The 23,986-nt window shown below is 42.1% G+C and overlaps 1 protein-coding gene across 1 annotated transcript in view; it reads right to left on the bottom strand.

Annotated features, from left to right (window-relative positions):
- The window catches only part of cep112 (centrosomal protein 112), a 114,346-nt gene that overhangs the window by 3,372 nt on the left and 86,988 nt on the right, over positions 1-23,986 (bottom strand). The window contains exons 23-26 of the mRNA XM_072443372.1: positions 18,964-19,053; positions 9,989-10,090; positions 9,038-9,102; positions 8,537-8,588 (exon numbers count right to left, since the gene is read on the bottom strand). Of these exons, the coding sequence (XP_072299473.1) occupies positions 8,585-8,588; positions 9,038-9,102; positions 9,989-10,090; positions 18,964-19,053 (261 nt within the window). The 3' untranslated portion in view covers positions 8,537-8,584. The remainder of the gene's footprint in view (positions 1-8,536; positions 8,589-9,037; positions 9,103-9,988; positions 10,091-18,963; positions 19,054-23,986) is intronic.

The following is a 23,986-nucleotide window of genomic DNA, read 5'->3' as shown; positions in this document are numbered from 1 at the left end:
TTTGTGTGTGAACGATCAGAATGAGATACCTGTAATTACTCACACCAGATGCAACTGATAACTGTCATTGCATTTCAATGATGTAATGACTCATGTAAACATAGTTATTCATCAAGCTGAATCAAAGTGTCTATATAGTTTCTTCATGATTTAAAGCCTATTTGTCCCACCCAAAACCTCTGAGAAAACCTCACTGAACTTGAGCCAAAAACAAGCACATTCAAGTTAGTTCTCTTTATAAAACAAGTGTAGCCACTGAAGTATCCCTCTGTACATGACTACGCTAGAATGTACTATACTGTGTGCGAAAAGTGAAGCTTTTACAACACACATGTCTCACTTAAGCTGTTCAAATGCGTCTAAAACAATAGCTGCCTCTTGAGGAATGAGTCTGGAGTGACACGAGTGGACTTTATAACAGCAGAGAAGCACATTTGGGAACAAGCCCTGACGACATCACACGGTGGAACCAGTTTGAGCTCAGAAGAGGGGAGGTTAAACGAATATGCACCATGAAACATCAGCTATGACTTAAAGAGGAAACGTTACGATTGAAAGTCTTGAAAAGTTGTTTTATCCTTACAAACACTTTTGATCTTAAACACTCTTCCAACCATCTGAGGACGAGCAACACAGCAACCAATCAACCCAATAATGAACTATGATTTACTTAAGATACAGAACTAATTTGTGCTCAAAACTTAATTATTTACTAACAGATACTCCCACCAGAGACTTGATATTACTGAAGTTTTACAGATTTTGCCGAAAGACTCTTTATAACCTCCCTGCAGGTGATTTAAGAGGCATTTTGGACAAAGGAAATCATTTAAAATCCTCTCCCTCCATCTTTGTTAATTTTAGCGCGCTGAGATGACCCTTGCAGTAAAAACACCAGGGTGAAACCATCACCATGGAGATGCTGTTGACCCCCTGCCAAGGTCTGTCCTGTGATCCTCCCAGCACCTCCACGGGTCACTGGAGGTCCCGTCCTGGCATGAGTCCAGCCTGCCGCCCCTTCAGGAGGAGACCAGAGGTGTCCATGGCTCCTGGAACCATAAAAATGTCCCTGAAAAGAGCGCCGCGGGGGACGAGGTGACGGTGAGTGGGTTGTGTGTCTTTAAGTAGATAATTTTACCATGTCCATTTCAAAGTGACTACAAAGGGGACTATAACTACAAAGGTGTAAAACGTAAATCTCCCGCTACTTCATTGATTTGGTTAATGGTTACAGCGCCTCTTTAGCATGATAATACACAAGTCGAGCTAGTTTTAGAGCAAACTTGTGGCAAAAGTGATTAAAAGTCCAGAGTTGCACAGTTATGAGAGCCGGTGAAGGTTTTACGACAGTGTTATATGGCGGGGGCAGTCTGGACAGTCGCAGCGGCTACTGGCCACTGCACTCAGCAGGCTCAGCATCTATCAATGCTACAGCTGTACATTTCAAAAGAGGTGGAATCAATCTTTCGTGAGAGTAAAAAATGAGTTGAAAACTACTCAAGTTCCAATTAGTTTTAGCCAATGTTCAGTCATCTTATAAAATCGAATATTATACGGATTAAACTATTGCTTATTCTGGATATACTAAAGATTTATTATAACTATCCACATATCCTGAGGTTTTATGAGGCGCTTGGTTCATGGGGGCAAATGGAGTGAAGAAAATGGCAATGTTTTAGGGAAGTAAATAAAAAGTAATGATAATAATGCTTTTAAAATATTCTTTTGCCTGGAATTTTCCACGATAAATGCATCTGTCTTGCTTTCATTAGATTGTAGCTTTGCCTCTCATTTTATAAAGTGTGCTTACGAACAAAAAGGTCACTTACCCGAGTTTCCACGCCAAGTTTGTGATCGATAAAAAGAGCGACTTAGCTCAGCAAACTGTGCAGCAAACTCTAAACATTCATGTGTCAGAAATGAGCTGGAAGAGCTTCACGCTTGAGTCAGCGCATTTCAGAAAGTTTGTGTTTTAGTCAGAGAATTTCACGTAAAATGAGACCCCGGAACTGTAACTTGGTCTAGTGACGTTATCAGCTGGTTTCCATGGAGACAGAAAAGTTAAACAGTGCACCTTTAACTTTAAACATGTTGACGGAACTCCTCTGAAGTTAGAAGTAGAGTATAGTTTATAATAACGAAACCAAAGAATGGAAGCGCAAATGTCAATTGTCGACCGGTGGCACGAAGGAGGAAGTGATCTTGGGCAGACAGAAAGACAAAAGACAGATAAAAAGGGGTCAGTGTTTCAGGTCTGTTTAGAGTGTACACACCAGGGGCACGAGCGGCAGCCGGGACAGGAAGTGCTCCAAAGTAGGTGACAACAGAGGGGACAATGGCATCTGAAGGGGGCTGTGTTGAGAAGGGGCTCCGAGGAGCTGGGGTCAAATGGCAACACCGAGCTGAATTTAGGAGTGGTAGAAAAAGAAGATGTCAGCGCTCGAATGCAGTTAAAGTGTGGCGTGTGGCTTTGAAGTCGGACGTGGTGCGTAAGAGTCGAGAGGAAGTTTGTCGTGGGGGTCTTTGCGTTTTGTTTTCTGGATGGGTTCAACTTGAGGGTAATTCAGTTTTTTGACACACCGGGTGATTGTACTGAGTAATGTGAAGTACAAATCACGTGCAATGTCAAATAGTACAGAGAAGAAAGCTATTATGACACTTATTGCGTCTTTACAGTTCATTGTGACTGTCTTTATTGTTTGGAAATGCGAATATGAATATGCACTTTCAGCTGTTCCCTTTCTTCATCTTCACCTCCCATCATCTGCATCCATTTTTAACAAACTACCTAACTTCATGTCCTTTAAAACATTCATAAATCCTCTCTTTGGTCTTTATCCAGATCTCCTGCCTGAAAACGTCCTTTTAATGTAATCACCACCAACAAGTCGACAAATGTCCAAACTGTCTCAATCTGCCTTTCATGGACCGTCCCTCTGCTGAACAATCCTGCTCCTGTCACTCCAAAAAAGAACATCCATGTCTTTATTCCAGCTTTCTGTTATGTTTGGAGTTCAAATAAGCAAATCAACACAAAAGTATCATGCAAATGTGTAGCAATACACAAGAAATAGAGGAATTGTATTATTTTTACAGGGACTCAATGCATGTTTGTATGATTTCCATAAGTACTGCATATGGGAGATAGATATAGGCTGTTGGAACTGCAATGAAGAGAAAGGAATTACAGATGAAATAGCTGGCACCTCAATAAAGCAAAGACGAGGGAGGTAGAATCGTTGAAGGTTATTTATTGTTTTTTCCCCCCTCGATTTAATCCCATTTTGCGCTTCACTTTTAAGTCTGGCGATGTATAGAAACAATGTCGGATGCACAGTCTAATCTCGTTTGCGCCATGAAGCTCACTCCACACTGACAGTAACAGTGTTCATTTCCTCCGCGCTCCTTCAAGCACCATGCAGGCGCTCAGACCGGACCCCTCTGTTCTGCAATGCTTGACAGGGCCGTCTTAACTTCAACCCTGGGCTCCTCCACTCATCCTTAATCCAGCACTTTAACCTCTCTCTCTCCCGACTGAGCGCTCAGACTGACGAAGAGACGATCTGCTCTGTTCAACGTGTCTCGTTTGAAGTCTTTTCTACCACGTAAAAAAAAAAAAAAACTTATTTTCAAGTACAGTACAGAAGGAACACTTACCTACTGTCTTTATCGCACATTCATTTAGCTTATTCTTTTTAAAAAAAACAGAGGAAACAAGCCAAAAACTGATCTCTGATGGCTTTTCATATACATTACCCAATCTCAACATTGGGCGAATGTTTCTACCCTCTCTTTCCATTTCAAGCTAAAACTGCCCTATGTTATTAAGCCTTCAGGCCAGACAAATCTTGCCACCAGACCAAGTTACCGGTCTGATCCGTGGAGAGGCAATCCCGGTCACAGTCAAAATGCATGTTTTCCAAAGTAAAGAGGTTATGCACTGACGTTTTAGTTTGAAAAATGCGCCAACTTTACCCCTGGGTGGTAGAACTATTGCCTGACCAGCCATTCCCAACACGTTTTGGCAAACTACTAAAACTGTGTGAGGGTCTGGGGCTCGACCGCTGCGGTTAAATTTCTAGGGCGGAGTTTAGAGCAGAGACAGAACCAATCACATAAACCCAGAAGTGACGCAAAAAACGAGACACGCTTAACCCGATATTACGTAGCCCATGTCAACGAGGCGTGTTCCGCGTTCTCCGTCCCCGAACGCAGAAAATGTCTCCTGAATCGCGATGACGCCCTTCGTATAACCGCATCTAACGCACGTTCATCACGGCGAGTAGAGCGGACTTTCCTGATTGTTCAAACCGAAGCGAGAGCAGAAGTAAACACTGGGTCACGAGCCGGGTCACGAGCCGGGTCACGAGCCGGGTCACGAGCCGGGTCACGAGCCGGGTCACGAGCCGGGTCACGAGCCGGTTCCGCCATCTTGAATGTTTTGGAACGGGGGTGGAAATCGCTACTTCCGTATCTTCAGTGTGACGCGTTAAAACCTCCGACTGGGATTGGTCGGTAAATGGATTACAGACGATTTCATTGGCTTTGACTCCGATTCCAGACCCTTACGCATTCGAACAGAATGTGGCGGGTCAGGCAAGCAGAACTAGTGATCAGTGATAAATGTGAGCATGGTGGCTATTCATCTGCTTTTCTACAACTCTTTAGATGTTTTTCTTTATTTCTACGTCAGATACAAAGTAAATGTTAAGTAGAGTTGTAACATCGATTTGTCTGTTGCAGCGCGTTCACATTTTGGACGTGTTTTGAGCTCTTTCAGGAGACAATGACATTACTTACCATTGACAATTATCTGCATAACCTCTATTTTGAATCACACAATGAAACATAATATCTCCATGGAGACAAGCAGGCTGGGGAAACACTCCACCAGAAAATGTACATAGACTGCCTTTAAGGACATAATAAACGTAATAAACAGATGTACACATGCAATCTAAAATATTCACGCGTGTTAAGCGTCAACGATCTCAGTAAATATCCACGAAATAATAGAAACAACTCATCTGCTCGTACACGGTTTGCGTAAAGACAGAAAGGCACTAAGGAGGGTGCTAATGGTAAATAATGAATGGAATAATACTGAAGTTACAGCACCTCCACCACAGTCCTCTGTCCCGCTGCTCACCCCACACTTCACCACAGAAGCGTACCCTATATCGTCTTATTTTTTGCCATGTCTGCCTTGCCTCCAACTCGCTTGCACTTCTAACACCCAGCTGCATATCCTTTTCACTGCTCTCTTTGAGTGACAGGGAGGAGAACAAAGTCAGTGCCATAAATACCAAGGAAGACACAGGAAGTGAAGAATATTTTTCATACTTAGAAAAAAGAGGGTGAGGTAAAGGCTTTTTGGAACTGAGGGTTTCGGAATCAGACATATTTATTTTTGTGAGGGTTGGGGGGGGGGGCATCCATTGCAGACCTCCAGTAGAGTGTAGTGTGATTATAAGAAAAAGCTCACATACAGTGCCTTGTCAATCTGCAGGGACGTACAGTAGGATCCACGGCTGTCACAAGAGCTGAGGCGCACGGCAGCGACACACACGTCAGCGACACACATGTCAGCGGAGGTTGACGAGAGAAAGATTCGGAATTGTGACAAAGAAGGGCTGCACGTTACACTCTATGACAATTATTGCTCGCGCGCAACGTTAATTCCCTGTAATGACCATAAAAGTGAACTAAATCATGTGCTATATCAACACAAGAGACGGATGCTGGTAGTGTGGGCGAAGGTTAACGTGGAACACTCAACAAGCCTATTCATCACAGTGGTGTGTGTGTTTGTGTTTGTGTTTGTGTGTGTGTGTGTGTGTGTGTGTGTGTGTGTGTGTGTGTGTGTGTGTGTGTGTGTGTTTGTGTTTGTGTTTGTGTTTGTGTTTGTGTTTGTGTTTGTGTTTGTGTTTGTGTTTGTGTTTGTGTGTGTGTGTTTGTGTGTGTTTGCTGGTGGTTGGACGAGTGGTAAGTGCAGACAGCCACACTTCTATCAATGTGACCCAGGGCATCTGCGGCATCATCACCACCAGAATGTGGATAATAGGGATGGAGCAATTTCCACGACACAAGGCTCGAGATTGTGTCCACGAGAACAAGACGAGATGAGATTCTGGCGTAATCTATTTCAAGTCATTATGAGGTTCAGTTCATAATTTTGACCTTGTTATTTTATTTCATGCATTTTTGGAAAGGTGCAGCTTCTCGAGGTGCAATCATTTTCCTCATGTGCACACAATCTTATCTCTCAAAATCTTGTGGCACGAGATCTTGTCCCAACGACATAGTGGAAAGTAAATAAACATTCAACTAGAGGTTTCAGGTTTAGTGTCCGTTTGAACCAGGTTTTGTGTCAACTTGAACTTTTACTCTATATTAATGTAAATTCAAAGGATCTGCAATATGACAAATTATCTTCCGTTGTAAACTTAACAGTCTTACAGCTGTAAATATGAAATTGTATGTGGGTAGCTATTGCTTTAGCCTTCTCCTTTTGGGCCCTGTGCAATGTAATGAACACAATGTAATGTAGAATGTAAATTGCACAACTAAAACTAAAACTTAAACTAAAACTAACACGGCAGAATCGTGTTTTACTGCATCGAATCCATCCCCACAGCCCCGACGTGTATTTCCCTGCATCTCCGTTGGCAGCAGAGGCGGGCGGCTGCAGCGAGCGCCCCGTTTGGCCCGCAGTGGGTTTGTCACACAGTGGTCCGCCGTGTGATGTGGCGATAACTGCGAGGAAGCGCCGTCTTTGATCCTTAATGGGGCCATGTCGGCTTTGTGGAAATGACATTCATGCCTCGTATTTACACAAGCGCAATTATGGAGGTTATTTTGGTGGTAGACAATCAATTAGAGTGAAACTATGTCAGGCTAATAACACAGATTAAAGGACTTTAGCTGGGCCAGTCTGCGTGTGCAAATGAACCAACGCAGGGCATAAACGGCACAGTATAGGTCACATAGTTTTAGTGCATGTACATATACTCTAACAAAGAACTTGGCAAAGCTCGTAATTGCAGGATTTGGTCAGTGTCATGGCAAAGTTCAGGGTTAATACTTTATGCTCTAAACAAAACTCCCATTTCACACGATAAACTTCTGCCTCCAAACATCGATCCAGACAAATATAAATCATGCTGCCCGTGGCCCCGTAGTGACCTTCCTGATTTATTTTAATGACAAAAAGGTTTAAAAACACTGAATTCATTGAAGTAGTAGTTAACAGCCATGAAAAAACCTCACTAAAGCCTTTGAATATTCCTTGAGCAAGTGCCGAGAAACCTTCAAGTCATACCAAGGACACATCATTTATAAAACCCTTTAATACTTTTTTTTGAAGCCCTGAAGCCATAACTGCTGCTTAACTATTCACAATAACAATCATTTACACAACTGGAGAGATACATGAATGCATCTGCAGCTCTGCTATGTTGCAACAGTCCACCGCGTCCAGAAACAACAGCCCCTACAAAGGCTTTTCGTGCTGAAAGCCCAAATTCCAGTTTCTCAGATGTCACCCTGACAGTCCTCTCCTCTTTCTGCTTCTTCTCATTCTCCCTGTGCCCGGGCAGCAGTATCCGCACATCAAATAAATACAAAGACGGATAGCATTTCATTTGGAGACGGCAGGGCAGGTCACGGACAATGGGAAGTACGTGGATGTGCATCGACTGCGGGTGTTAAAGCAAGCGATCCCAACACAAACAAGCGCTGAGGCCTTTGACATTTGATTCGGGGAATGAAAGGATTCCGAAGTTCTTTTTCCAGGAATGACATTGTATTCTCTTAAATCTATCAGTATTCAGTATTCAAGTCTATGCATTCCTCACCTGCAAGAGATCATTAAAAAGCCCCCTTCGAGTTAGCCAAATGTTGCTGGAGTCATGAAACCGCTGCACTTTGGAGATATCGGACTATACGCAGTGGTCATTTCTCCGATTCCAGATTTTAGACGCTTCGGTTTTGGTTTTTAAGTGGTCAAACACAAAGTCGTGGTGGAGGCAGAGAAGCCGGGCCCAAGAAATATAGCGTTTGGCAAAAGGTTCAAACAATGGGCTCATGGTGCTTTTTATCAAACCCAACCACAAACCATGTCTTTAAAGTTCAGATAGGGGCTTGGACAAAAAGGCCAGCGTTTAATAGCAACAGGGGAGATGGTGATTCAAGGTCTCGGGCTTCAGTGCAGAATGTTTCAAAGCTAATCTTGGGTTAGCATGCATGCTTGCGGTCGAAGGAAAACACAGGCAGCAGCGTGACTTCCTCTAATTGATGGCTTAATTCTTATGCTTTTTGAAGATGAAAAACATGGCAACAGAAATGATGCAAAGTGGTTTATTGAAAAAGGGCTTGATAGCGAAAAGAAATCAAACACAAACTTCAAAAAAGAGTTCATAAAGTACAAGGACAGACACGATGAGCCGGTAATAAATATTTCAAGTAATAAAAATATAACAACAAAACAGGATGTAAAATGGCAAATGGGAATAGCTGCTCGGTCAGTAATGCTCACTTTTGGCAAGGTCCTTCATTTATGTGGACGGGTCGCACGGCTTCAGTGTTACCTGTGAAGAAGATACAGAAACTTATTACAATACAGCACATGTTTAACTGTAAATTTGTCTACATAGTACTAACTGGTTCATATTCAGAAAAAGCACATTGGACATTGTGCTGATAATAATCAAAATCTAATTTTCCATCTAAACAACATTTAGATGGAAAATATTCCAATCAAACGTTTGATTGGATTGTTTTCACGGATAAACAAATTCTGTTGTTTCAATTTCCAGGCCAGTTTTCAGGCAACAGCAAAGTTTCTGAGCATTAGAGTGAGATTTAAGAATGCAAAAGTTGACAAAACAGATGTGCTTGTTTTTCTGCTGTTGCAAAAGGTATTTCACAATTTTCCAAATGATCTAATGCAGTTTCACAAAGGTATAACTGTAGTGTGCTTCTCGTGCTACAAAAACATGCACACAGGTTCCTATGGAGTCCAAACAATGGGGCTGACCTCCTGCTGTGACAGGCATCCAGGTCTTCCTGCAGCAGAGTCGCTCTCTTCTGAAGGAAATTAACCTGCAACACAGAGTCCACAGCAGAGCGTCAAAGAAACTCCTAATGCGCCTTCTCTGGGTCATTACAATGAGATTAAGAAAAGAGCAATGCCAAAGAAACAAGATCAGCCGAGGATAGAGAAAAGACTCGAGGCAGGAGAGGCTTTGGAGTGGACAAGGTCAGACGGAGAGAGCGAAGTGGAAGAATAGACTGCTTGTTGAGAGCAGAGGTCAGGGCAGCAGGGGCCTGGGTCAGCACTTTAGGGCACTAGGGTTAGGGCTCCAGGGGACAGAGGGCACATTATGAGGTAGGTTAGCAGAGGTTACTGCGATTCAACACAAGGACGGACCATCGCTTTAGTTCAGCAACGAAGTGCGAGTTTATTTATGAAGTGTCTTTGGTCCAAGTGAAAATAAACCAAGTCTGAATCTACATCTCCAGACTGGCAGAATAATCGCGGCTCCCAAAAGAATCAGTATTGTTCTGGGACCGGCGCACACCACTGCCCAGGGTAAATTCCTTCCAGTGGGGGAGAACAGTCTAGCATTTCATTTGGCACCTCACGCTGGTAAAGTACACACGGAGAGCCAGTGAAATGTGGTCACATGGCTCTTAAAGATATGAAGATAACCCTATACCTTTCTCCAAAAATATATTTCATACACATGTCCTGCCAGAATGCATTTTTGAGAAACATGATCTAGTGTGGGATCACGAGCCAGTGTTGCTCCCAAATCTAAAGTAAAGCAGTAAAAATGTATTGTATATGTCTAGTAATTAGGAAGTGGAATGTATTTATTTACACTTTATTTCTACGTGTACAGAATCATCTTTGTTTACACCGTTTAAACCAATTCTTGATGTTTTTTTAACCAATCGCGTCATTCTTATTCCATCTGAAACGTACCTGCGATTTGAGTGACATAATTGTGTCTTCTAGTTCTTGTCTGAGCTCAAACGGCATCAAGCCTTTGATTCTCCCCTCGTACTCCTGGTGTACTGCCGTCACCTGCAAAACAACGTACAAATGTAAATACCACGCAATTTAAACTACTGTCAATACTGTCGACGCTGTGACACTCAGTTATTACACATCACACGTTTTAACCACGATGTGCGTTGAACTGAGTGGATACAGGGACACAAGTGAAGAGGTTAATAAAGTCTTATTAATGATATGACTAATCAGGCAAAACATGATTGTAATTGACGCGCACTTGGGCCGAGGCGTCTGAATGCACGTGTTTATTAGAGCTGCCAGACAGTGGGTATCCCGGGCTCTTTATTCACAGCTCCGGAGTATTCCCTCACTTCACAGCCTCTTCACATCTCCACAGGGGGTCCACAGGCTGGCACAGTGCTCTGACTCAGCACGGCTCCCCCTACTGGCTGCTCCCGGTCAGAGCCACGCCTGACACAATGCACGGCTCGGTGTTTGTCACTGCCGGCTTTGGGAGACCGCAGGGCCTCCACGGAGGACACGATGCATCAAACAAGGCAGCAGCTCATAAGCTAGTCGTGCTAGCTCCACTAGGGAGGACCGAGAGGAAGTCTGTCTGGGGCTAAATTACACTGCACTAAAACCCAAGTCTGATTATAGAACTTGAAAAGGGTTTTTGGTTAGCGCAACCCCCGTTTTAGCCACAGACACATGGTTGGGCACACAGAGGCTCTTGTAAGCAAGCATTTACAACATTTGGAAGATGTAGAAATAACTTCAGCTGACTGCCCTATATTTTGAGACTATGAACAAATAATATATATAATAATGTGTGTCTTGTGTATGTATATTCAGACCAAGACCATTTTATTTTATTTGCAAATACTAAATCGTATGCATTCCCTATTTTATATATTTTGCTACTATTGCTATTCATTGTTGAATGTTGCAACTTAATGCCAAAGCAAGTTCTTAGTTTGTGAATTGATAATGGCAATAAATCCCTTCTGTTTCTGATCTTGCTTATCATTAAAACTATTATATTTAATTTCCATGCAAATATTCCTGATTTGTGTGAGATCTTAGTTTGTTTGTTTGGGAGTGAAAACAGACAATGTGAAAATAAACAACCCTCTGGGAACAAAATGAACTAAAATATGTGCCAGAGCATTAATCATACAATTTAAACAAGTATGCAATTGTTCATATGCTATTTTGGTACCTTTGAATGTAAAATAATAGCATATAATACCATCCGAAATGTGCTATAGATGTTGTCTAAAGTATTTCAAATCAAATATTAATTGATACTAAAACTAGTATCAATACTTGATACTCATTTGAACAAATATTGATACGGAAAACAAATGAGCTTACACCACATGGTAAGATTAAAGCTGCACTATTGTTTTGTGTTTACAATTGAGTTGGACATTGTGAGAGTAATTACAGATAACTGGGAAAATACTAATTACTAACTGGGAAACTAGCTGCATACAGAGTTCAACTGTATTTTTTTTTTTTAAACTAATGATATAAGGAGTAGATTGGGGGATGTGAAAAGTCGCTGGCGTCAGATTGTGGGCACAAACTGGAAAGTGTAACCAAGGGAGAGCTGAGGCATCTGAAGCCCCATAATGTGTTTGACAGAAAGGGCCAACAGTTGTCCAGCGAACGCTCAAATCTCCACCTCTTCATCAGTCCGGCCTTTGAAGCTTGACTGAAGTGAGGGGGAAAGGGGGGGGGGGACGACTGGTTTTCCTAAAAATAATTTTCCTGTTGTGGATTTAACTGATTGTTCTGCCTTTAGCTAATTAATCTTCCTGGGCACAATGAAAGAGGATTGGGAAGCACTTCAAAGCCAGCTCCAGTATAAACCATCCCAACATGGAGCAGCTCACTTTGTCTCAGCACAGCTTGCTGACGACTAGCCAGCCACCACTTTTTTTTTGTTGCCAATTTTCCCTTTTTAAGACTCCTGCCCTGTTTGTTTAAAAGATGTTTGGACAAAAACTCAAGAATCCATGTCCTTTATAGCCTGCGCGACAGGCTTAAAGCTAATTTCAGAGTAGCGTTTTCAAACAAGTGGCAAAAACATCATTGACGGGGCTTTAATTTCATTGTCCGGAGGTTAAAAAATGGGACCAATTTTCAAAAGGTCTATCTATAGCATCTTTTGTAGTCATAACAAGATGGCAGGCCAAGACAAAACACACTGGGCTAACTCAGACCAAAGCAATAAACAATGGTTGAATAAACACATCCCTTACCAACCGCTTTGAACACAAGACTTGATTCTTCAAAACACTAGATCCTTAGCGTTGCATTCTTGGTTCCTGTATGGTGCAGTCGCCGCGGCAATGAGAGATCCGCTCAGACCTAAATTACAAGCTCCTTTGCGGCGACTCCGTTTTGCCTCCCATACATTAGGCCAAATCACCAGGACGCACAGACCAGCGGGGAAGACTGCAGAATGTACACGGGAGTATTTCAGCTGATTGAAAGTGGCAGCAGATCCGACATACATCCTTTTCCTGAGATTTTGTTCCTATTGAGGCGATCGAAGTGCAGCCCGGCTCCTATGGGTGCTACGTTGGGGACAATAAGGACAATTTAAGAGATTCAATTGAAAGAAAAATCAGCCGATTCAATATCCAGTATATGTCTTGCCTCTGTGGTCGTTAAACAATCAATATTTCAAAGTCTATAGCAAGCAAGGCCCACAAATTGATGTTTAGTTGAAGCAAAGTTCACAAATCGTCTTTTCACTTTTGTAATTACATTATCGATTTATCTGGGAAATAAATAATTGCATGTTTAAAGCCGTATTGTTTGATTTCTCCTCAATTTCCACTTTTACTCTCTGTTTAAAAAGATCGGATTCACTGATGACAAACTGGGAATTACTCGTTGCACAAAGACACCGAGGCAACTTAAAAAACACATCGGGCCGAATGGGATTGCCAAAACGATCAAAAATCAGATACTAAATACTCTTTGAATAAGTATTGCTACAAAACATATCTTAAACAGGACAGATTAAGAACAATCTTGATCAATATCAGAGCTAGAATAAGACCACAAGCTAACATGAAAGCAACTACAATTATTTTGGATTGAAAACTACATTCTATTCTCTTATAAATATCATTATTGTATCATAATCGGTAATACATATCGTACTATCGCCAATACTGATACCCGGGAAAACAATCTGATATTGATATTAGTACCAAAACACCTGCCATCCCAGACTGAATCCACTTGAATCAGGACCAACTGGTTTGAGCACTCAAAGTCATACAAGAGAAACACATACGAGTTCACCAAAGAAAAGCGTACATACGGCTTGTTTAAGTCGCTAAACTAAAACATTTTGCGCCTCACGTCGCTGCCATAGTAACTTCGACTGCGTTTACGATGAAATGTGTGTGGGAGGACTTTTCTCTGATGCAAAACTATATGTAAGAAAGAAAGAACGAAGCCAATAGTGATTCTGTCTGGGAATTCAGTCCTCAGACTTCTTCACAACACATATAGATATTTTCCAGTCTTTTAGCAACTCGTAGAGCAAAGACGTGTTCTTTTCTGACAACACGAAAACACCTTGCTCCCGCAGTAAAGACCGACGCGCTTTAGAAGTATCGCACTGATCAAAATGACTGCGAGCGTTTGGTCATTGACGGACTTCAACCGAGAATGAGAAGGAAGGAAAACAAAAAAACATATGTGGGAAAATTGCAATAGGATTCTCCAAAGAAAGGACTTTCTGAGGGGGGAAAATCAGGCTTCATCTGCACATCTTGCTTTAAAATGAGGCTTTGTTCCTGATGAGTTTCTGTGCCGTTTTTGAAGACGGGGGAGAAGCGGCAGTCGTGTCCCCCCCCCCCTCTCACAGACATCTTAAAATGACAACGTTTCATCTATATATAGTCTTTAGATTGTGGTTGTGACTTTCCCATGCGTTTGGTACCGTCACATGGCTGGTGTTTTTGACAGCTGCCAGCAGAAAAGGAACAAGCCCTGAAAAGGTTTGTCACGACGTTGGGAAGCTTGATGTATGCTAATGAAGCTGGTGTGTGTGTGTGTGTGTGTGCGTGTGTGTGTGCGTGCGTGTGCGTGCGAGCATGGGACCCGGGCAAAAGATCTGCTGGAGAGAAATTTTTGATTTACCCCCTTGTTCCAAAGTGTCAAGAACAAGGGGTACATGAAAGATGATGCCACTCACAAAGTTTGCACCTCTGCACGCTTCGGAGTTCACCGAGGAGCGTTTTGAATTCAAAAACGTTTCGCTGCAAGATGGGGAAAAAGAGAAAAGTGCTTCATGAAATTGGGAAGAAAAAAGGAGGAGGAGGAGGAGGAGGAGGAGGAGGAGGAGAGTGGCTACAGATCTTAGTGAAGTTGTTAGAAGTGAGGGAGCTGCTGATGTAATGTGCCTAAAGAAAAGACAACTCTACAACACGTTTCAAAAAATCTCTGCCTGCAAAGTACGGTTAGAACCACAAAAATTATCTATTCTTTACTAAGTGTGCGATCAAAACTGTGCGGTTCAGTGAGACAAAACCGTTAGAGGTGAACTCTCCCATGGACTATGATTCAGAGTAAACGGTGTGTCTTCAACACCATGTGCTGGTTGTCTGGATCAGTAGTTATCAACCTCTTTTATGGTTGCGATTCCCAAACACAAAAAGTAGACTTCACTACAAGCCTTATGTCTAATGTTTGATTTTATTTTGACAATAAATTGATTTATTACTCTCCATATCATCTTGGGACCCACTGAAATCCTTTTGCGACCCCCATGTTGAGAACCACTGGTCTAGATAATAAAACCTAAACACAAAAAGTGAGCAAACTAAACAAAAATCTTAACTATTATGACAAGGGATGTGACAATATCAAATTTTAGTCTTACGATTATTGTGAGAAGAAACATCACGATTTAACGATTATTATTTACACCAAAACCAAACAGTGCAACACTTAATTTTGTCTCCTTCAAATTGTCTATTAGATAACAATGTAACAATGTAACAATGTGACCTGCTTTATGAAATAAAACCTTCTGAAAGATAAATTAGATTAAAACTAATTCAGTTTGTGGATGACACCGTCCTCATCGGGCTCATCTAGGACGGGGATGAGTCTGTCTACAGGAGGTGGAGCGGCTGGTGTCCTGGTGCAGCCGTAACAACCTGGAGTTCAATGCCCAGAAGACAGTGGAGATGATGGTGGACTTCAGGAAAGTCAAAGCCCCCCAGCCCCCCCTCACCATCTCAGACTCCCCCATCACCACCGTGGACTCCCTCCACTTCCTCTGCACCACCATCACTCAGGACCTGAAGTGGGGGCCCACCATCAGCTCCTTCATCAAGAAGGCCCAGCAGAGGATGTACTTCCTGAGGCAGCTGAGGAAGCGGAGATGATGGTGCAGTTCTACACGGCCATCATCGAGTCCATCCTTACCTCCTCCATCACCTCCTCCATCATCATGTGGTACACTGGAGCCACAGCCAGGGACAAACAGAGACTACAGCGCATTGTGCGCTCTGCTGAGAAGGTGATCGGCCGCAAACTTCCATCTCAGCCGGACCAGGATCACAGCCTTCTCACCTTGGAACACATTTGAGCCACTCCCCTCAGGCAGGAGGCCACTCCCCTCAGGCAGGAGGCCACTCCCCTCAGGCAGGAGGCTACGGCCCATTCGGACCAGAACCTCCAGACACAAGAACAGTTTCTTTCCCTCTGCCGTCGTACTCATGAACACTACCTAAGCACCTTGCACTCACTGCACTGTCACTTCCTATTGCACTACTTAACTTTATATTTTATTATGTACATATCACGCCGTTTAGTATTCAGTGTTCAATGTTTCTGTTGTTGTGTTGTTTTGTGTTTGTGCTGCACCAAATCACCAGGACAAGTTCCTATGTCTGTGAATTTTGTTCATGACAAATGGCAATAAACACAAATCTGATTCTGTACAAGCTTTTTCACATTCAAGTTTACTTTTCTTTTTACTGTATAGATTGAACTCAAACAACTACCGTAATTGGTTGTATAATAATCCATTTCTTTTGTTTTTTATAATGTGTTGTCCTCAGTTACAATAAAGCATTTCTAAAAGTTTGCCCAAAGTGTGGCCGATGGTGTTGAACGCAAGCTATTCAACTTTATAGTGTGTGATGAGAATACCAAAACAAAACTAAGAAAAACGTCACGCAATAGCAACATCTGTGCGAAATCTGGACAGAAAGGGCTGCGCTAGCGTGTCGGGGTCGGATTGCAGAGATACGTCTTAGCAGATAAACTAGGCCAACGTGACTGAGGATGGCTTTGGAGTTATTCTTAAACGTGTACGCGCTCAGAACAACACTGATGTATCTATTGTGTTGAGACGGAGCAGCAGTTACACCGCGCTCACCTGACCACAAACCAGGAACCTGAAGTCTGTCGTTCGTGACACAGATACATAAAGAACAGATTGGATTTCACTGGCACTGGTCCTTACATTGTCAGAGAGTTGACTCCAGTTCAGAGGATGATTCTTTGCATGCGTAACCCCACTAACCTTGTAAATGAAGACCAAAACTGAGACGCTCTTTCTGTTTGTGCCTCTGGACTGTAACTGCAGCTCCATATTACTGCACAGGCAAATGGGTAAAACTGACACCAAATGCTTGTTCTAACAAAACCATTGTACACACTATATTCTGACCCCTCTATAGGCGCTATGTGATAAGTAACACGCATAATATGAGGTTAGGTTTGTTTGAAAGTGCAATTTAAGCTTCAAATGATGCTGGAAATCTTTGATGATCATTAGTAACCTGGCTCTCCATAAATCTGTTTACGGTATTTCTTGATTTGAAAGTAATTTTAAAGCAGTAGTAGGGCTGCAGATAACTTTTTTTTAATACTAATACTCAAATTGGCCCTGATGAAGCTTGTGGACATTCTGATTGAGAATATTTATAGACAAATTACGCATATTTTTGATCAAAAACATGAATTGCCCATGTTTTCTATTTCTTTTTGACGTCATTCTTGCTTTTTCCGAGTCATAAAACCTCTTCTCTCACCACATGACATGTTTTGGAGTCTGTGTTTAGTCCAGATAAATATTATTCAAATACAAAATTAGCTGAAAATTACGCAATTAGTCGATTACCACATTTCAGTCGTGGGCAGTAGTAATAAACCAAATGGAAGAAACGTTGATGAATGTGATGTGCGTGCTGATATTTTACCTCTTCCAAAATGTCTGTGTTCTGTGCATTTAGAGTGCAAAAAACCATAAGAATATTCTATAAAAAGCAATTAAACCTATAATCAGTAGTTGCTTCTCAGGGTTGGGCAATTAATCAAATAAGATTTAAATTAATCCATGATCTGTACTACTGTTTTGCACTAGTGTTCTGATCTGATTACTGATTGTGATTCTACACATTTTATATAGCGTGTCCTTATTTGATCTCATTTTACCATAGTCTATACTTTTTATTACGATTATTATTATTATACATCGTTTTATGTTGCACCTTAATGCCGAAGCAAGTTCCTAGTTTGTCAATTGGTCACTGGCAATAAAACAGATTCTGATCAGCTCGTTTCTTTTTGAGCGCGAGGTTTAGAGCCAATCACTGTCAGTAAAAGCCTGTGATTTGGAGCTCAGACTTTGGAGTTCAGACTTTGGAATAAATGAATAACACAAATTGGAATACATGTGTGTTAAAAAGAAGATTCAAAGTCGGATTCATGTGTTTTTTCGGCCACTTCCCCCAGCCCTATGACAAAAAATAGACATATTCCGACGAGCACCTTTGATCTTGGTCAGTGAAAAACAACAGAACAGTGAAGGTAACTTAAGCCCCTGTGATGTGACATTACAGCCGAGCGGAGCCGGGAGGAGCAGCACGCTGCAGCGTCTTTGCGACTGGCTTTGTGACCAAGTGCTCCTAAAACGCGGTGACCCTTCTCCGCAGATTTACGGCCGTCAGACAGTGAGGTGTGGACCCATGTGTGAAGTGTGTCAGGGGTCAGAGGGAGGATCACAAGGGGACGTGCCGCCGTGAATGCCTTTGGTGTACATACCGGCCGGCCTCCTGTGACCGCAATCATTATTATTAGAGCTTTCTTCTCTGTGTGTGTCAAGGTCAAAAAGAAGTGATTACAGGGCTCTCCCCATCTGCACACAGCCAGTGGTGGCATTCCTGGCCCCAAGCGCTGCTCCTGGAGGCCAAAATCTGCAGGAATTCTGGAAATGTGTGAGGGGGCACACTGCGGGCTCTCGGGATGAGCTGGTGTTCTGTCAAAATGTTATGCCTAATGTTGAGATGAGCGGCCATTATAATTGTAATGTTTATCTAGTGAAAGGAATTTGACAGGAATATTTAACATCAACTTATGTAGAATAATACAAACGCAACAGATAATAAATAATAATAGGGTAACATAATTTGATGCACAAATCCACAGTCAAATTCTGTTACAACGAAAGCTTTAGGCTAAATTGTAGCAGAAGGCTTAATTGTGGGTTCATTTTTGTCATCATTTAATGCTTCTCTAGTACTAGATTAACTAGAATGTGAAAAATATCATTGACTTTTACTTATTCACTGGGGCTGCTCAACTTGTTAGTGAAAAAACAGCACATGTTTCTGGTATATCAACTGGACCGGACGGTACATTGAGTGTTTTTTGGTTTGTTTTCACTTATTGTGACCACTGGAAAGTGTGGTAATGGTAAGAAGGGCAGTTTAGAGAGAGAGGCTAATGCAAACGTTGTTAAGTTACAGAAAATCTACTATGGTACTACTGGTACTACTTTTCTCCACTATTATACAGTGTTTCAGGGAAAATAATCACAGTTTATATGATAATCTTTGTCCAGATTAGACACTATTGGCCCGACAAAATATAAAGTAGGCCACAAATGTTACCTTCTCCTCCATCTCCAGCTCTTTGCTCAGCAGCATCTTCTCTGTGCTGTAAAGCTGCCTCTGTAGACTCTCCACCTTCTCCTGCAGCTCCTGAAGAGAAGAAGACAGGAGACTTAGTAACCCACAGACAATATTCTGTACAAACTATAACATTTGACATAGCTGACAACTAGGGTAGTATAATGGTGACGTTAGAGTGATACAAGCATACAACTATAACACTCATTCCCATGTCAATATTTTCCTTTAGATTAGCTTTAAAGATCGAGCCAGATGGAACAGAAACAATGAAAATTCATCTTTTTTTCTTCTTCCGTCGTGTCCTGTAAGCGTTTGGAGGGAATAAGAAGAAAAAAAACAACATAGTTCCTGCTTATGACAGAGAAGCAGATGTTTTGAGCACATGTGGACGCTAAGCCGGCGTGAAGAACAGAGAGCGTATGTAAGCGGCCATGTACTGTACACGCACGCAAACACAAACACACACCACTTCTGTGTGTGTGTGGAGTGTGTGTTCCTGCTGTTGAGTGAAGTGGCCAGGTGTGGTGGAGCCTTGACAGTTTTTAGAGCTGGGGCGAACACAGACCAGGTGATGGGCCTGACCGCCGGATCTAGAGCCCCATTCCCAAGACATAAATCACAGATGGACTCCACACTTGGATAGCCGGGTTTGCTCATAACCGGAAATAAGCTTTCAGGGATTTCTCGCTTTTTACACTTCCAGAGAGAACTAAAATGGCTAGATGTGGGCAAAGTTTTATGAATGCAATCCTTCATTTAACATGTAGTATTAGCACTTTGAAATCCCCCACCTGCTCCTGAAATGGACATATTTAAGCATAGCCTGGAATGTTCCAAAGAGTTGTATTCAACTTCGGATGTTTGATATAACAGAAACATACATTCTTATGAGCTGTTTTTCCCCCAAAACATAATGTAATTCTATAAAGCCATAACATCTATGTGGAGAAAATTTGAAAAAAGTAAAAAAACATAAAAATAAACTGCAAACCCTCCACCATAAAAGTTAAAACCTTTAATTATCAACATCATTGTTGGATTATTGAACTATTTATGCAAAACTGGAAAACCATGCGACTTAAAATAAATAACCTTTTTCTACCCAAAGATACAGTATGTTAGTTTTTTTTTTTTTTAATATAACAAGAAACCAGGAGGATGAGAATAAGAACTAAAATGGAAGAAATTGGTTCAAGTTAACATTAACTACTGTATAAAATCATGGGTTGAGTTGCAGTTAGGTGTGAGTAAGGTAAATATCCCCAAGTAGCCCATGCCTAAATTATGAATCATAATCTAAAATTGAAGCAGAAAATCAGGGATTCAAAGCTGCACTGAACTGAAAGAAGTCCCTCACTTTCGATGATAGCGGGACCCCAAAACGGCTACAGTATTGAGGTCAGTTTCAATTCTGCACCATTAAAAGCCTCGTACTGCTCATGCTCCTAATCTGGGTGTTCACAGCCCACATCTCCATCCAGTGCAAGCCCTTGCCTTCAGTTTCATCATGTTGTTTTGTTTATTGGTTCAAATCAAAGTCCTGACAACAAGAAAAAAGACATTTACAGAACGCTGTTGCGAAGTACCGTAGTCTGATGTGCACAGAAACCAAAGTGACGCACAACTTCCAGCTATTTTCGTACTTAAGCTTATTTTTTCCCTATGCTAATCGTAAATTCTATACAAATACCATTCATCATAGTTTTGGGTTCAAGAGGATGGCAAACCAAGGCCTTCTCGAAAACCAGCTCGTGTTTTTCCCGCTTTGTGACGCAGCATTTCTGGACAAGGTCTTCTGGGAAATAAGGCTGACACGGACCCCTCTCGTCTGACGTGTCTTTTATGTGGCTTTTCTGATGCGTCTTCAAAAACAACGGGAAGGCGAGGGAGGAGTTTAACAGTTGTTACTATTAATACTGTAATTCTAGAGGCATCTCTCTGCAGATGAAAAAGAACAGCGTGACGCACAAAGGATTTCGAAATACAAAGTCAGGGTTTATCATCGTCGGTCAGTATCGACATTTATAAATACACAGAGCTCGCGTCCCTCTTCCAAGACAACGTGCTGTAAAAAATGGTAAAGAAATAGTGGCCAGAACTACATAACTCCTACATAATCTAAAAAATCAACTCATATTTTTGTCAAGGAGGATTTCTAGACGTCGTATTGGATATTCACGTCGCACATCCGCACATACTGTTTGCATATGTCCTATTCTTTCACTCGTATGTGGTTGGGAGGTGTGTGACGGAGCCTTTGCAGAGGCCTGTGCTGAAGGCTCTCCAGATGCTCGGGGTGATACGCTCTTTATCAGTCGCACACACTGGGATAACTGGGAACAGACCGAGAAGAGGAAGAAATCGGATTGAAGTTTAGCTCTGGAAACATAGAGGTAAGAGGTAAGGTTTTCGCTGTTGTGGGTTTGACGTCCGGCCCAAAGTATCCTTGAATTAATTTACGTAGGCAGAACAGTTTGAGAACATATGATGGTCTGACCAGCCAAGACCACACGCTTTGAAAACACTTGACAAATACTTTTCTGTGTGTGTCTGGAACCATATCCTGTCGCCCCGAATGTAAATGGTTCATCTCCCTGTCAATGACACCCAATCAAAGCAATGTCTGTCTGTTTGTGTCTAAACAAACATGGCGCCCTGTGAGGATAAAAGGAAACTAAAATACCACGGTGCGGATTTCTGCAGAATCAACAAGCGAAGCAAACATCTCTGTAAATCTGAGGTGAGCAAGTTAGATATTGTGTTCTAAATGTAAGGAGAATATTCAAGAGGTGAAGTCTTCCTTATGTGAGCAACAAATGATACAAATTAGCGGCTGCGATTGGACAGTCCCAACTTTTTTGACACCCCCTTATGGTCCCATTCCAGACCCTTCAGCATTTGAACCGAAGGTATAAGGGACTGGCATGTCAGGCAAGAGATATGATGTACTGTATGGTTATATTGATATTCCATATTTACAGACAAACTACACGGAACTACAAAGAAAAAGTTGGTTGTTGTAGTGGCAACATTTATTAAACATTCATAAATAATTGAATCAGAACATTGAAAATAAGTTGATCTCTTTATTCTATTCACGCTTTAACACTGTGCACCATAATCATCTTGTCCCGTCTCAGAGTGTCTGAACTGTCAAGACTTTTCTGTAAAGCTTTGATTCAGATGACAGTCAGCTCGATGAATATATGTGTCTAGTTTACAGTATTTGATATGTATTCGAACTCTGGTGACTGAACAACATATAGACTGAACTAGAATGAGCAATGGGGTTTAATGGTATTGCTGAGGGACACAACAACAGTATGCACCTCCAGCAAGAATCTAGTAACTGGCATCTAGTAACTGGCGCACAGAAGGGAAGTACTTACTTACAGTGCCACATTGAGGTCATACACCAGTGTAAATCACCAAAATGACTCTTTGAACAAGCGTGCTCTTCCTCAGACTTGGCTGCTGGTTGAGACGTAAAAATGCATGTCACAATAATGTTTGAAGGACAAATAAATATGACATAAAACATACTGTATAACTATAAGAATGCTGCCGGTGAAATTTGGTTCATTTGATACATTTAGGTTTAACTCGCGCTAAGTTGTAAACGAACAATTGACTTGACCAAGTGTAGGAAACGCGGATGAACCTGTGCAGCTCTGACCTTCTACAATCGGCCGCTCCAAGGCCTCGCTCACCTCTGTCTTTCATTCCAAACCTGGGCTCAAAGGATTAGCGAAAGGCACACGCACAAGCGCCAACCATCAGGCAGCGCTGTGAGCGATCTGAGCAGGTACGGGCACGCATTAATATTAACAGCAAAAGTTCAGAAAAATGTGAGTCAAATGAGAGTGCAATTCTACATTCTGCACACAGACACACACACACAGACACAGACACACACACAGACGCACACACACAGACGCACACACAAACTGCACAACACACTGAGTCATCTTTCCTGGGTGGTCCTCCTGCGCAGATAAGGCAAGCATGTCTCCCCAGGGTGAAGTAAAAGCAACACAGGGCAAAGGGAAAAAAGCAAAGAAGAAAGAGCTGAGGGAAAAGGGTAGGAGGGGGGAGAAAGGACGGGGCGCCGCTTTAAACTTGGCGTTTTGTTTGGGAGGCGAGTTCTATTTGCGGCAGAAGTTTTTTTTCTTTTCTCCTCCAAACGACTGGATTAAAGAGATCCTCTAATGACACTGAGGCTGGACAACTTCAGACAGAACAAAACCTCAAAGCCAAGGACACACACACATACACAAACACGTATAGAGAGTGGAGCAGGCCCAGCTTTAGCAGAACAAGGTACTCGTGTCTGTCTGTGTGATCTGATGGTAAATAATAAAGCAGCTGATAACCTCCAAGAGAGAAGGACGGCCAGGGAGGCGAACCCACACCGTCTTTTTATCTGAATCAAAGCAGTGAGCGAAAGGTAAAAGTGAAAGAGAAGTGCAGACGGAGGTGGTCCTGAGGCGTTAAAAGAAAACTTTTGCAGTTGCAGAATGAAAAATGTGTTGTTTTTTTGTGTAAGTGGACCAGGACAACCCCTCTGAAATGTATCATTCATTTTAGTTTGCATTGATTTGCTGCTTTCGCAACTTTTTTTTTGCTGAGTTGATTTGGAAGCGAGGAGGGCGATGTTGTGATAGCAACGGAGCTGCGGATTTAACACCGATCCTGTCTACTGCAATATGCACACAAGGTACTTCCCTTGTAGTGATGAAAATAGTAAAACAATTGCTACTATAATGAAGACATGTTGCAACTGCACCGGGCCCACAGGCGAAACACACAGTTCTCCATCGCTCCCTCTCTTTTCCTCCTTCAGCTGCTGTGAGCTGCAGTAGAAAGAGAATAGGAAACAAGTCTCAAATATGCACCATATGTCTACTGCGCATGTTTGTGTGCGAGGCTAAGCTCACATACATAATTTGTGCCCATCAAACACTATAGGCTTTCATGAAGGTTGAGAAATGGGAAACTTACC

Source organism: Eucyclogobius newberryi, unplaced genomic scaffold (assembly GCF_026437365.1).
Source record: "Eucyclogobius newberryi isolate DKJ021-1_F unplaced genomic scaffold, fEucNew1.0.hap1 SCAF_13, whole genome shotgun sequence".
NCBI classification, from domain to species: Eukaryota; Metazoa; Chordata; class Actinopteri; order Gobiiformes; family Gobiidae; genus Eucyclogobius; species Eucyclogobius newberryi.
Note: the sequence above shows the minus strand (reverse complement) of the source record. Positions and strands in the feature narration are given on the sequence as shown.